The 11,276-nt window shown below is 44.7% G+C and overlaps 1 protein-coding gene across 1 annotated transcript; it reads right to left on the bottom strand.

The window, feature by feature from the left end:
- Positions 1 to 560: 560 nt before the first annotated feature.
- ACTR5 (actin related protein 5) lies at positions 561 to 10,507 on the bottom strand. Its single transcript, XM_064673594.1, has 9 exons — positions 10,124 to 10,507; positions 8,498 to 8,727; positions 7,500 to 7,669; positions 6,463 to 6,680; positions 5,942 to 6,124; positions 3,748 to 3,870; positions 3,073 to 3,212; positions 2,030 to 2,162; positions 561 to 1,513 (listed from the first exon to the last, which is right to left on the bottom strand). The coding sequence occupies exons 1-9, from the start codon at positions 10,505 to 10,507 to the stop codon at positions 1,265 to 1,267; spliced, it is 1,830 nt and encodes a 609-aa protein (XP_064529664.1). The 3' UTR covers positions 561 to 1,264.
- Positions 10,508 to 11,276: the final 769 nt, after the last annotated feature.

Here is an 11,276-nt window from a genome sequence, read left to right as displayed (position 1 = left end):
TGCCACAGGAGCTGTGTATGAGAGCAGGTCTGCAACAACCCCTCCCTCACATGCTCTCTTGAAGAACACGCACTGCAGGACCTCGGTGAGACCTCGGTGTTTGACCACAGACTTCTGGGTAATACTTTTGGAATTCAAAAATGTGCGTATTGCATCCTGTGGCAACAACTTCGGCATCAACAAGCACCTGATGTCCTTTGCTTTGAATCTGCCAGGTGACAACTTATCTTGATGCTCTGCGGCCCTCAAGGACAGTAAATCACCACCTCTACACCTTTTTATACCAGTGATACGATCTGGATATTTTCCCTAGAGTCTTACCTTTTCCAGCTTTTGCCAAAGGGATGGAGTCTCCTCAGGTTTCAGTTCAACATTAAGTATTGACTATTCTTTTGGGAATGCAACTGCAAGTTGTTCAGTGCAACAACTGAATCCTCAGTCAAATTTAAGCTGGAATACATTGTACACCAGGACAGGGGTCTGGCTGCAAACCTGCGTTTGTAAGCAAGGTACAGCCAATGCTGTAGTCTCTAAAGAGTCAAATCGCTGAAACACATAAATTAGTGGTAAAGCAAAAAGTTTGCTTTATTGCTAAATCAACTTTTGATCAAACAGTCCCATCAAAGAGCTGGCCCCCTCAGCACTACTGCTGTAAAACCACTCCAGGGCTGCACAAGACCTGGCAGTCCCTCTGGACTGTGCTTTATGGAAGGTTGTGTCTTTATGTGACCAGTTCTCCAGTTTCAACCAAGTCATCGATATCATCACTGACATCAATGAAACCACCTACTGGGTGGTGCTTTAGCAGAACGCCTGTAGCACGAAGGAGATCGAACAGGCCACAGAGCAGGAGAGAAGGCCAAGCTCAGCCCCTCGGTCCTGCCCGACATGTCCCGACAGGGGATCGCTGCAATGAGCGAGGGGGACCCCTGCTGGGCTGCCTTGGTCCATACAGCCCCGCTGCGGGATCAAGAAATAAAACCAGTATAAAACCAGGACATTTAATAAAATTTTAAAAAACTGTAAAACATACACTCTCAAAACCCCCTGAGTCTTACTACGAGAGTGTAGATGGTGTTTCCTCTCTCCGTGCTGCTGTGTGTGAGCAGCACCGAGCGCTCTGGGAGCGCTCCAACCATGCCAGGTGACAGCCAGCACGGCCTGTCCTCCTCCTCCTCCAAGGGCCTGGATGGAGTCCCAGTGCTCCCGAGCACCAGGGGCGAGGTGTGCCCTCCTGCACACCTGGTCAGTGCCAAGGACAGGGCTATCCCTGCTCTCCTGTGCCCGAGGCCAATGTTCTGCTGGGCGCCGCCACCTCTGCTGCCCGTGGGGCCTGCTTGGGAAGGCGAATGGGGACATAGACATTGGAAGCACAGTGTTCCTTGAGGTATTCTCCCCCTTTTTCTTCATAGTCCTTCTTGGTTATCCAGCCTTCCTCACGGTTCATGTATTCCACTGCCCAGTCCCTAGCCCCATACCAGGCATCCAGAACAGGGCTGGAAGCAAGGTGAACCTGATGGAAGGAAAATAGAATAGCAATGTCAATTCAGCACAGGAGAGAAAGGCCTTTTTACCCTGATTGCAGAGATAAAGGCCTTTTTACCCTGACTGCAGTGGTAAAGACAAACCACTGAGCTTCAGAAGTCTGAGCTGATTACTCAGTGTCTCTGGGGAAGAATAGGAAGTTAGGAAAGGGTTTGAAGTGCATTTTCACCTTGGAATCAATTCCTAAGAAATCAATCTGAAAAATTCCAGCCAAACATGCTTCTGTGTGCTCGGTCCTTTAGCAGAAGCAGATTTTCCTGTTCCAAGGCATCTTCCCTACTCTTTCTACTGACTTCAGAAAGAGTAACTGTATCTTTGCTTAACCTGCACCTTCTCAGGTCAAAACAGCTGTCTGCAGTGTCTTGTCATAAAACACTCCATTCCCATGCTCTAAGGACACCTGCTCTGCACCTCACCCAACCCCAATGACTTCTGAACCCAAATCAACAGGTTGATCACACAAACATAATGTCAACACACACACCTGAAAAGATGACTGGAACGGCCTCATTTCCAGGAGTTCCTTCTGGACTCTGGCTTTCAGTCCAGGGTACATCATATTTCCACCAGTGAGAAAAACATTCTGGACAAGAACAGCTTGTTGCTCCTTTGAGTACCTACGAGGAACAAAAACAACTTCAGCCTTTCTCAAGGACATCTTCCCTGTGAACTGTAACAGCTCTGAGGAGTACTAATACCTTGCCTCAGGATTAATGGAGAAACTTCCTTCATTTTCCTAGCATGAAAAACTCTGTTTGTTTTCTGGAAATTCAAGGGGTGGCAGAAGAAAACCCTGAAAGCACTCAGTGGACTGTACTCCATAAATCAACAACAGAATTTCTACCTTCTTTCTAGGGCTGGAATTCTTACCTTTCAGAAAATGCAATCTCCCGTGTTCATACAGTTCAGGGGCGAAATCTTGCCAGTGCTAATTTGTCTGGAAATGTCCAGCAAGTGTGCGCATATCATAACTTTAAAATGTTACCCCTGATTTTGGTCTCCCAAAACCAGAGACTGCCAGCTCACTGTTGCATGGGATGGATATTTACAAGGGTTTGTTGTTTCCCTCTGTAACAAGTCGGACCAGGGATCTCCAAAGCAGGATCTGTGCAAGGCAATCCAGTGGGGTGCAGGAAGAAGGTATTTTTTTGTACCATTAATAAATAAATTTAAATAGTGTCTATTTCACCTTTATCTCATCCTTTTTAATTTTTATTTTTGTGTATGTGTTAAAATGTTCACAATATATCAGTTCAGTAGTACCTGTATGTAATTTATAAAGACATATCTATTAGAGGTGTGTGCTCAAAAATTTTTCACTGATGGGGTAACTGATCAAAAAAATCTATAGATCCACTGACTTAAGACAAGCAGAGTTACCTGTGACTTTCAGAACATGAAGACATGTCTATTCTGCAATGCTCCACCCCGCCAAAAAGAACTATTCCAACACATTTTCTCAAATTATTGCTAAATAAGGAGTATTTCGAAAGCTGATATCTGAAGTAAGCAGGTTTGTAAACTTACCTCTCAAGGACATATTGCATGGTTTCTGCTATACCAGCCTGATCTTCTCCTATTAGGGAGGGCTGGAAGACAATCTCTGGAGCCCTGATTCTTTCAGTGCCAAGGAAAAGCTGGTGGTACTCTGCCAGGTTAAACACGGGCTTTGAAAAGATGAGATTGAGAAGTAGTGGGTAATTATGTTAAAGAACAGTAATATTCTAGAATAAGAAAAGTTTCCAAACAATTCTGTACAAAAAGCAGATGGTAATGCTCTCATAGAGAAAGAGAATGATGTAAAAGGTTCCAGAAGACCAAGGAAGCTGGACTTTTCCTATAATTTATTCTCCATTGTGCCGCTAAGGCTCTACCTCAAAGTTGGAAGCTGTGTCCACTGGGATGAGATATCAGTTATGGATAATAGACAAAAAAACCTTGAGCAGGACTTTTTTTTTTCCTAATAACATGGCACTGCTACAACAGACATTGCCTGCAGAGTGAACCAAGTGGGTATATTCATGGTCTAAACCACCAGCTAAGACTGCAAGGACTTCTCCTCTCAATGTCCTGTTCAGGTAGTTTAAGAATCTCTTCCAAGAGCAGGCAAACAATGTTTGCATTGGGAAAAATGTTAGCAAACCTGCTGGACAACTGGGATGCAGAAACCTCTGGCATGAGGTATAGACATAGAAATCAAACCTGTACTGCAGCAACAGGCTTCTCAACTTCAGGCTGTTCCTCAGCAAATAAAGGTTCAAATTCATTAATACTTTCCATATCCTCCAGTGACTGTTCACTGCCCAATGGATCCAAATCAGGAGTCTGGAAACAGAGAAGGTGTATTATGGTAGGTTAGGTCAGGTGTGCTGGGCACACGTGTGACTGCAATTCACGTGTCACATTTGGAAAACTCAGGGCCAATTTCCTCAAATCTCAACTTTTTAACATGCCTGAAAACAAATATGCCCAGAAAGTAGAAGTTAGGACAGACACTCACTCAAAGCACAAAAATCAAACACTTCCAATAAATTTGTCACAATGCTAGCTCAAAAATCAAGGCCTTAGTGTGCCAGGATCCCAGGCAGCCATGTCCTAAACATAACATATTAAAACCTGGTAAAATAGCTTTTTATACTGGTGAAAACTTGGTGCTCTCCCAGCATCTCTAACTCCACTATAATTACCATTAAATTCCCTGTTTTGTTTGTGTGGGACTGGAAAACAAATATTTGCTAGCTACAAAGCCACCACACAATTTCTGACAGTTTCAACCACCTACCATTTGCTTATGGGATGCACCAAAACCCCTTTATATTTTACACAGATGTGAAGCGCTTTCCTAATGAAAAGCATCACTCAAAATCCTACAGGACTCCTGTTGTGAGCTTGCAACAGTGTCTTAATTATCTTCTTTATTTTTTGTGTTACAATATTACCTTTAGGATTTTGTTGCTAAATATTTATTTTGGTTATTTTAAACTTGAAATATTTGCTGCAACAACTAGAAAGCTCATCTAGCAGGATGAGCTAAAACTAGATCCTTTAAACATTCTTAAGTATCTATTTTATATTCACTTAAATAGAAGCAATTACTCAAACTGAAGTTTGAGCAGAGTTCATTGTTACAGCAAACAAATGCAGTCACCTCAAGTTCTCTCCACCACTTATGCTTTGCTAAATCCATTTCTTTTTACATCTTAAAAAAAAAAAATAAAATCAGAAACACTGAATTCTGCTGGAGACTTGGCATAGACCCTGGGACAACATAATTAGCTTTTAGACTCCTTTACATGCCAGAAGGATGGCCTGTCTAAAAAATGGATTTGGTGATAATTGTAGGTGCTCTCACAAGGCAAAGACCAAACAAAAAGACTTGTGGATTCATTCCAAGGTCTGTGGTTACACCTAGTAAAGAGGAGTGTGGGATCCATGCTGGAACTTAGGCATAACCACTGAGCAAAATTACAAGAAACTGATAGTCTTTCAATTATCTTCTTTCTAGAACAATTTCTCTTGATAGAAGGCAGAGGGATGTTTTACCAAAATGGTAAGCCCATCATCTCCCTGAATTTTGCTCAAACACAATCATTTTGATTGTTACACAAACTCTACTGATAACCACAGAATCCCAAAATGGTTTGGTTTGGAACAGACCTCAAAGCTCATCTCGTTCCATCTCCCTGCCATGGGCAGGGACACCTTCCACTAGACCAGGTTGTTCCAAGCCCCATCCAACCTGGCCTTGAACACTTCCAGGGATGGGGCAGCCACAGCTTCTCTCTCCTCTGTGCTTCAATTTTCTGTTTTTCTCTCTGCCTTTTTTCCTGAGCAAAGGCTGCCATAACTAAAAAAGCTCTGTTTTATGTGACTTGAAAGGCAATTATAAGCACATGCACAAACACCTTAGACCACCTCTTAGAAACAGCTGCTGTGTGCTAGGCCTGTGTTAGTCTGGCAAAGCAGACAAACAAGCTTCTCATCTTCAAAACAACTTCAACAACCAAGTGTAGCAATTAACCTTTCATTAAGTAAACAAAACAGAACAGACTGCTTAATTGCACCAAAAAAAGCCAGCGTGAAAGCAAAAGGTTGGTTGTTTAACCATAAAGTTCTCTGCATCTGAAAGGGAAGAACAGAAAGAAAAACAAATAGTGTTTTTAAGAAAAAGCTTGATGGGTTCTTCTATATCATTAATAGAAGGCTACTAATAATTAAGGATAGTTGTCTCAGGATATTCTCTCTGAAAAGAGAGAAGCAGTTGCCAACTTGACAATGACTTGCAGCATGTTAAAAGCTTAGTTCACCCCTAGAAGTCTGAAGGGACACATTTTCAAGCACAGAAATTTAATTCTCTCAAAGATAAATAGGGATTAACTTGGTCAAAACATCATACCTCTGGCTTGCTGTCCACAACATCTACTTCAATATTGACTTCTGACTGTAGGATTTTCTGCTTTGTTTGTTCAACAGACACACTCAATTTGTTGATGTAAGACTGAAGTTCTTCTGCAGAGTCCATGTTCAGCTCCACCAAAGCTTTGTGGAATTGATCCATCTGACCATCTTCTAAAAGTTCCTGCAGACAGATGAGATGTGATGACCAAGACAGGGTAATCACAACTATCTGTCAACTGTGCGTGCACAGACACTCTGCCTTCATTACTAGATATTACCATGTACACACTTTGGCAGCATTCAAAATATTTCCCAAACAAAGTGCTGTTCAGAACCTGAAAGCACCCTCTGCATCAGTAGTCTCTCCCTGTTATCTCACAAGTAACCTTGTCAAGCTCCTATCAGAAAACACCCAGGACAGTCATAGGTTCTTTGCAATGACACGTGACCTTCTGATGCAGCTCCAATGGCAGCCTGCCCTCCTCCCAAAATATCACATGAAAACTTTGCCTTGGTTACCTGTACATACAGCAACCTGTCCAGCCTCTCCTGGTCAAGCTGCAGCTTCTCTTCTCGACGACGTGCATTGAGTTCCTGAAGCCGCCGCAACTGCTGCTGCCTTTTCTCCTGCTTTTCCTCGGACGTCAGAGTGCTCCCCAGCAGCTTGTTGGAGAAAGGCAGCTGCATCTTGTGCACATTGTTCTCATAGTACTCCGGGCACCGCCACTTCTGGAGCTCTGCATGTTTTGAAAGCAAGATAACTGTTTTGTCAGCTGAAGACAATGATTCATATGTTGTACACACTCCATGCAGAGGATGAAAGGTGATGAAAGAAAGCAGAAATAGTCCAGCCTAAAATTTTGTCACCTCTTGGCAGCTGCCCCCATGCTTGGCTACTCCCTCTGAGCACTACCCTCTGGTCACATAGTGCAGGTGCTTCTTCATGCTCTGATCTCCAGGAAACACAAAGCACTAACAAGTGGAAGTGCACACTAAAGTCTCTTCTCTCCTTCCAAGAGGAGCTCTCACACATTTTTAAGGACTCCTGCAGGCTCCTTCACAAGTGACAAATTTAAGAACGCACTTCTCTTCAACCACTACTTCAGATGACACTTACCGTGAAAATTGTAAAACTTAGGGAATTCACAAAAGGCATGACAAATGCCCTCTGCAATTTTGGAAACCTTAATGCCGATAAGAAATGCAGCTAGATGTAGAAATCCTAACCAATTTAAAGGGGTTTTAGAAGTATAAAGTAAATAATAAGCTCATTTTAAATTATTGTCCTCTGAAACAATCCCAATTTTTATTCACAGATAAATTTGAATTAATACAGATTATTTTTGGTAGTAGTTCAATTTTATTTCTTAATTTTAAATTTGAAACCATTGTTAAGCATGAGGCAGGTTACGAGAAAGACAGCTACAAAGATAGCAATACAGTGGTAGAGTATTTCTGGTAGAATCCCAGCCAACTTGATATCCCAAAACAAGGGATATAGACGACAAACTAAGTGTGGATGAACACTATCTGGCAGTAAATTACTCTGATTTTACCTTCTATGTAGTCCTCTGCAATGTAGCTGTGCTCGTGCAGGATTTCCTCCATCCGGCTGAGCGTGATGGCTGCGAAATGCCCGGGATATTTGAGCTGCAGGAGCCGCTGCAGGTACACGGCAGCCTGGCACCCCCCCAGGTTGATGCGCTTGCAGTTCTTGGCATCCAGCCTCAAAATGCAAAGAGACACAGCTCAGACTGGAGAAATCCACAAGAAATCCACATAAAACACACCTCCTGCTTACTTCAGTATTATTTAATTTCTCATACGGACAAGTAGACAGATGAATATTCATAGATAAATATTTCAAGATTCAGTTACCACAGAACCTGCTTTTCTCAGACAGCATAATCACTGCTGTGTTTACTGCAGATATTTTCTGAAAGGCTCAGTTCTGCTTAAAAAAAACCCAAATATTAAATAATTCTGTTTTAACGAGGGAAGTGATGGTTAGCAGAGCTAAAAGTAGTTCTTTAACCTTTGCAACATTTTACAGTTGGCCAGGTGTAACCCTTGAAAACACGAAGCATTTATCAGATCTAATAAAGCCATTGCCTGCAGTAGTGATTCAAAAAAAAGAAGAAAAAGAAAAAAGAGAAAGTAGAGCAATGTAGCTGAATAACTAGAATCATAAAAGCCTCAAGAACTGCAGAACTCTCACAGAGCACTTTATTTTGTCCCAAAGCTGCTTTAAAACCTATGTTTTTTAATGCCTGATTTCACTTGGAGCAGATATCCCCTTCTACTTTTGAAAGTAAAAATTTTGGCATGAGTAGCAACTAAAAATACAAAGACAGTACTGCTTCTTCAATTCAAAATTCAACAGAACCTAGTAAAATCTGCAGACCTGGTTTTAAGTCATCAGTATAAATTAAGACCTGGTAGGAGTTAATACTGCAGGGCTGGAATACTCAGTGCTGGAAAAATGGATAGCTGCACCACTTGAAAAGCCAATGCCTGACAAAGAGAGGCTGCACTTAAGACATCAAGAACTCACCTGCCTTCTAAGACTGGCAAAATGTGTGTACACTGATATCCTGAGGATATCACCAAACCACTGCAGGGCCACTTCTGCCTCCTATTGTGGTAAAAACTGTACAGGCTGTCCACACCATAGGACACTTTTGGCACTTGATAGCACTCGAAGAGGAGCTCGGACATCATTTGCCTTGAATACAGAGGGTTGCACACTGCTTCTGTCAGAACAATTGGGTGATCAACACAACCCTGGAAGAGACAAGGGAAAAGAATAATAACAAAGGTATGAAGGGAAAACACAATCATCCTTGCTTCTTCTTTTGAACACCAGCAAGAACTCCTTCAAAACAGCCATGAGAAAGCACTTTATGTGCAGGCTATTAATCACGTAAAATCACGTAAGCTAAATTATATCTAGTGCTTAAAGGGGAAAAAAGATGTTAACGTTAATTCAACCAAAGAATAAATTCCTAATGGTGGAGGAGAATGGACTTCTAAAAGCATATACAAATTATTAAAAATCTAAGTAACCAAAATCTATGCAATGAGAAGGTGAAGTGCGAGAGAAAACCACTGGAAGTTTAGTTCAACACTGGGTAAAGTTTTCATACTTGTGTTGTCACGCAGGCAAAAGGCTCCATGGCCTGAGGATCAACTCTCAACATAGCCGGAAGTACACGTGGTCAATAAGCACTACTAATAAGAGCCCTACACAACACCAGTAATGTTTATGTCCTTCTCAAAAGCTGATCCTGGATGCAAGTTCTCAGACATGATCTGACAGGACACTGCAGTCCAAGCCTTTCACCCTGCAGCTGAATCCTCCCCTTCTGCTTCACCACAAAACCATGAAGAAATTAACAGCATAGCATAGCAGAGCTTCGAAGACCCCTCTGGGGCACACCTTGCCCAGCCAGGTTCACCTCACTGTCTACCCAGGCTGTGACTATCTGTGAGGAGGGGGACAACATATCCCAGGAGAGCCAGAGGAAATTCTAGACCTCCAAATTCCCACTATGGACCAGCCACAACCTCCCAGAATCCCAGAATGGTTCAGCTTGGAAGGGACCACAGTGGGTTATCTGGTCCAACCTCCCTGCTCAAGCAGAGTCATCTCAGAGTACACGGCACAGGACTGTGTCCAGATGATTCTGGAATATTTCCAATGTGGGAAACTCCACAGCCTCTCTGGTCAATCTGTTCAGTGATCGGTCACTGCTCAGTAAAGAAGTTCTTCCCCATGTTAAGGTGGAACCTCCCCCTCCACCCAGACTCCCCCTCCCCGGGGCCGGCCCTGAAGGAACTTACAGGAAAGATAAGGCAAGACTATTTACAGAAGCCTGGAGTGACATGGCAAGGGGAAATGGCTTCAAATTGAAAGAGAGTAGAATTAGATTAAATATCAGGAAAAAAAAATTCTTGCCTATGAGGGTGGCGAGGCCCTGGCACAGGTTGCCCAGTGAAGCTGTGGCTGCCTCATCCCTGGAAGTGTTCAAGGCCAGGTTGGACGGGGCTTGGAGCAACCTGGGCTAGTGGAAGGTGTCCCTGCCTGTGGCAGGGGGTGGAACGAGATGAGCTTTAAGGTCCCTTCCAACCCAAAGCATTCCACGATTCCCGGGCGGCTCCAGCCCCAGCCCGGTGTTACCTGCGAGGAGACGCCGAGGCGCTGGAAGACGTGGTCCAGGAGCAGCTCCTGCAGCTCCAGCTGGACGGGCACGTTGCGGTCGAAGGGCGAGCGCAGCAGCCACCGCAGGGGCTCGGGGCTGCCCAGGTCGTTGCCCACCTGGGTCTCGGCGCCGGCCCCGCCGCGGGCCCCGCGGCTCCGCGCCGCCAGCGAGCGGAACCGCAGCAGCGGCTCGGCGGGCACGGCGGGATCCAGGCAGCCCCATCCCGCCCGCGTCTGGAAGGAGCCGTTGTCAATGACCAGCGGCACAGGCTGAGGGCTCCGCACGGCCGCGCTCGGAGCCAGCACCGGGTCCGGGGCCCAGCGCGCGTCCCGGAACGCGAACACCCGTGTGGGCGCCGCCATGGCGGGTCCCGCCTCCGGCCGGGAACGCGGCAGCGCGCGGGGGTTCCGGGACCGCCGCCGCTACGAAATGTCAGCATTACCTTATTATCTTAAATCAGGGCGTGCCTTGGTGTGAGATTTTTTTGTGCTTTCGAGCCTAATCAGCAAGGAAGGAGACCTGAGCGGTGGGACAGGCAGCAGCCAGCACAGAATCATAGTGTTAAGGAGTTGGAATGGACTTTAAAGATCATCCTAGCACACCCCCTGCCCTGAGCAGGGACACTTTCCACTAGCCCGGGTTGCTCCAAGCCAGTTCCAACCTGGCCTTGGACACTTCCAGGGATGGGGTGTTCTTGATGATCCTTGGGTCCCTTCCAATCCAGAATATTCTGTGATTTTGTGAGTATTTAATCTAAACCTGTACCAGTGTCTTACCACCCTCACAGTAAATAATTTCTTCCTAATATCTAACCCAATTTTCCCCTCTTTCAGTTTGTACCCATTACTCCTTGTCCTGTTGCTACAGTTCCTGATGAACAGTCCTTCTCTGGCTTCCCTGTAGGCCCCCTTCAGATACTGGAAGGTTGCTGTGGGTCCAGGACAGGCCATAAAGATGATGAGGGGTCTGGAGCATCTCGCTAATGTGGAAAGACTGCAGGAGCTGAGCCTGTTTAGTCCGGAAAAGACTGCAAAGGGATCTCATTAATGCACATAAATATCTCCAAGGCAGGTGCCAAGAGGATGGTGCCAGACTCTGTTCAGTGGTGCCCAGCAACAGGATGAGGAGCAA

Source organism: Pseudopipra pipra, chromosome 17 (assembly GCF_036250125.1).
Source record: "Pseudopipra pipra isolate bDixPip1 chromosome 17, bDixPip1.hap1, whole genome shotgun sequence".
Lineage (NCBI taxonomy): Eukaryota > Metazoa > Chordata > Aves > Passeriformes > Pipridae > Pseudopipra > Pseudopipra pipra.
This window is presented reverse-complemented; position numbering and strand designations above follow the sequence as displayed.

What these genes read in the sequence shown, in the direction of transcription:
- ACTR5 (XM_064673594.1), bottom strand. Translation starts at nt 10,507, where the DNA reads ATGGCGGCGCCCACACGGGTGTTCGCGTTCCGGGACGCGCGCTGGGCC. An exon ending in ACAGGTTGCTGTATGTACAG is followed by an intron (nt 6,125 to 6,462) that starts GTAACCAAGGCA and finishes ATCTGTCTGCAG; the next exon opens with GAACTTTTAGAAGATGGTCA. An exon ending in TTGTGGACAGCAAGCCAGAG is followed by an intron (nt 3,871 to 5,941) that starts GTATGATGTTTT and finishes CTCTGTTTCCAG; the next exon opens with ACTCCTGATTTGGATCCATT.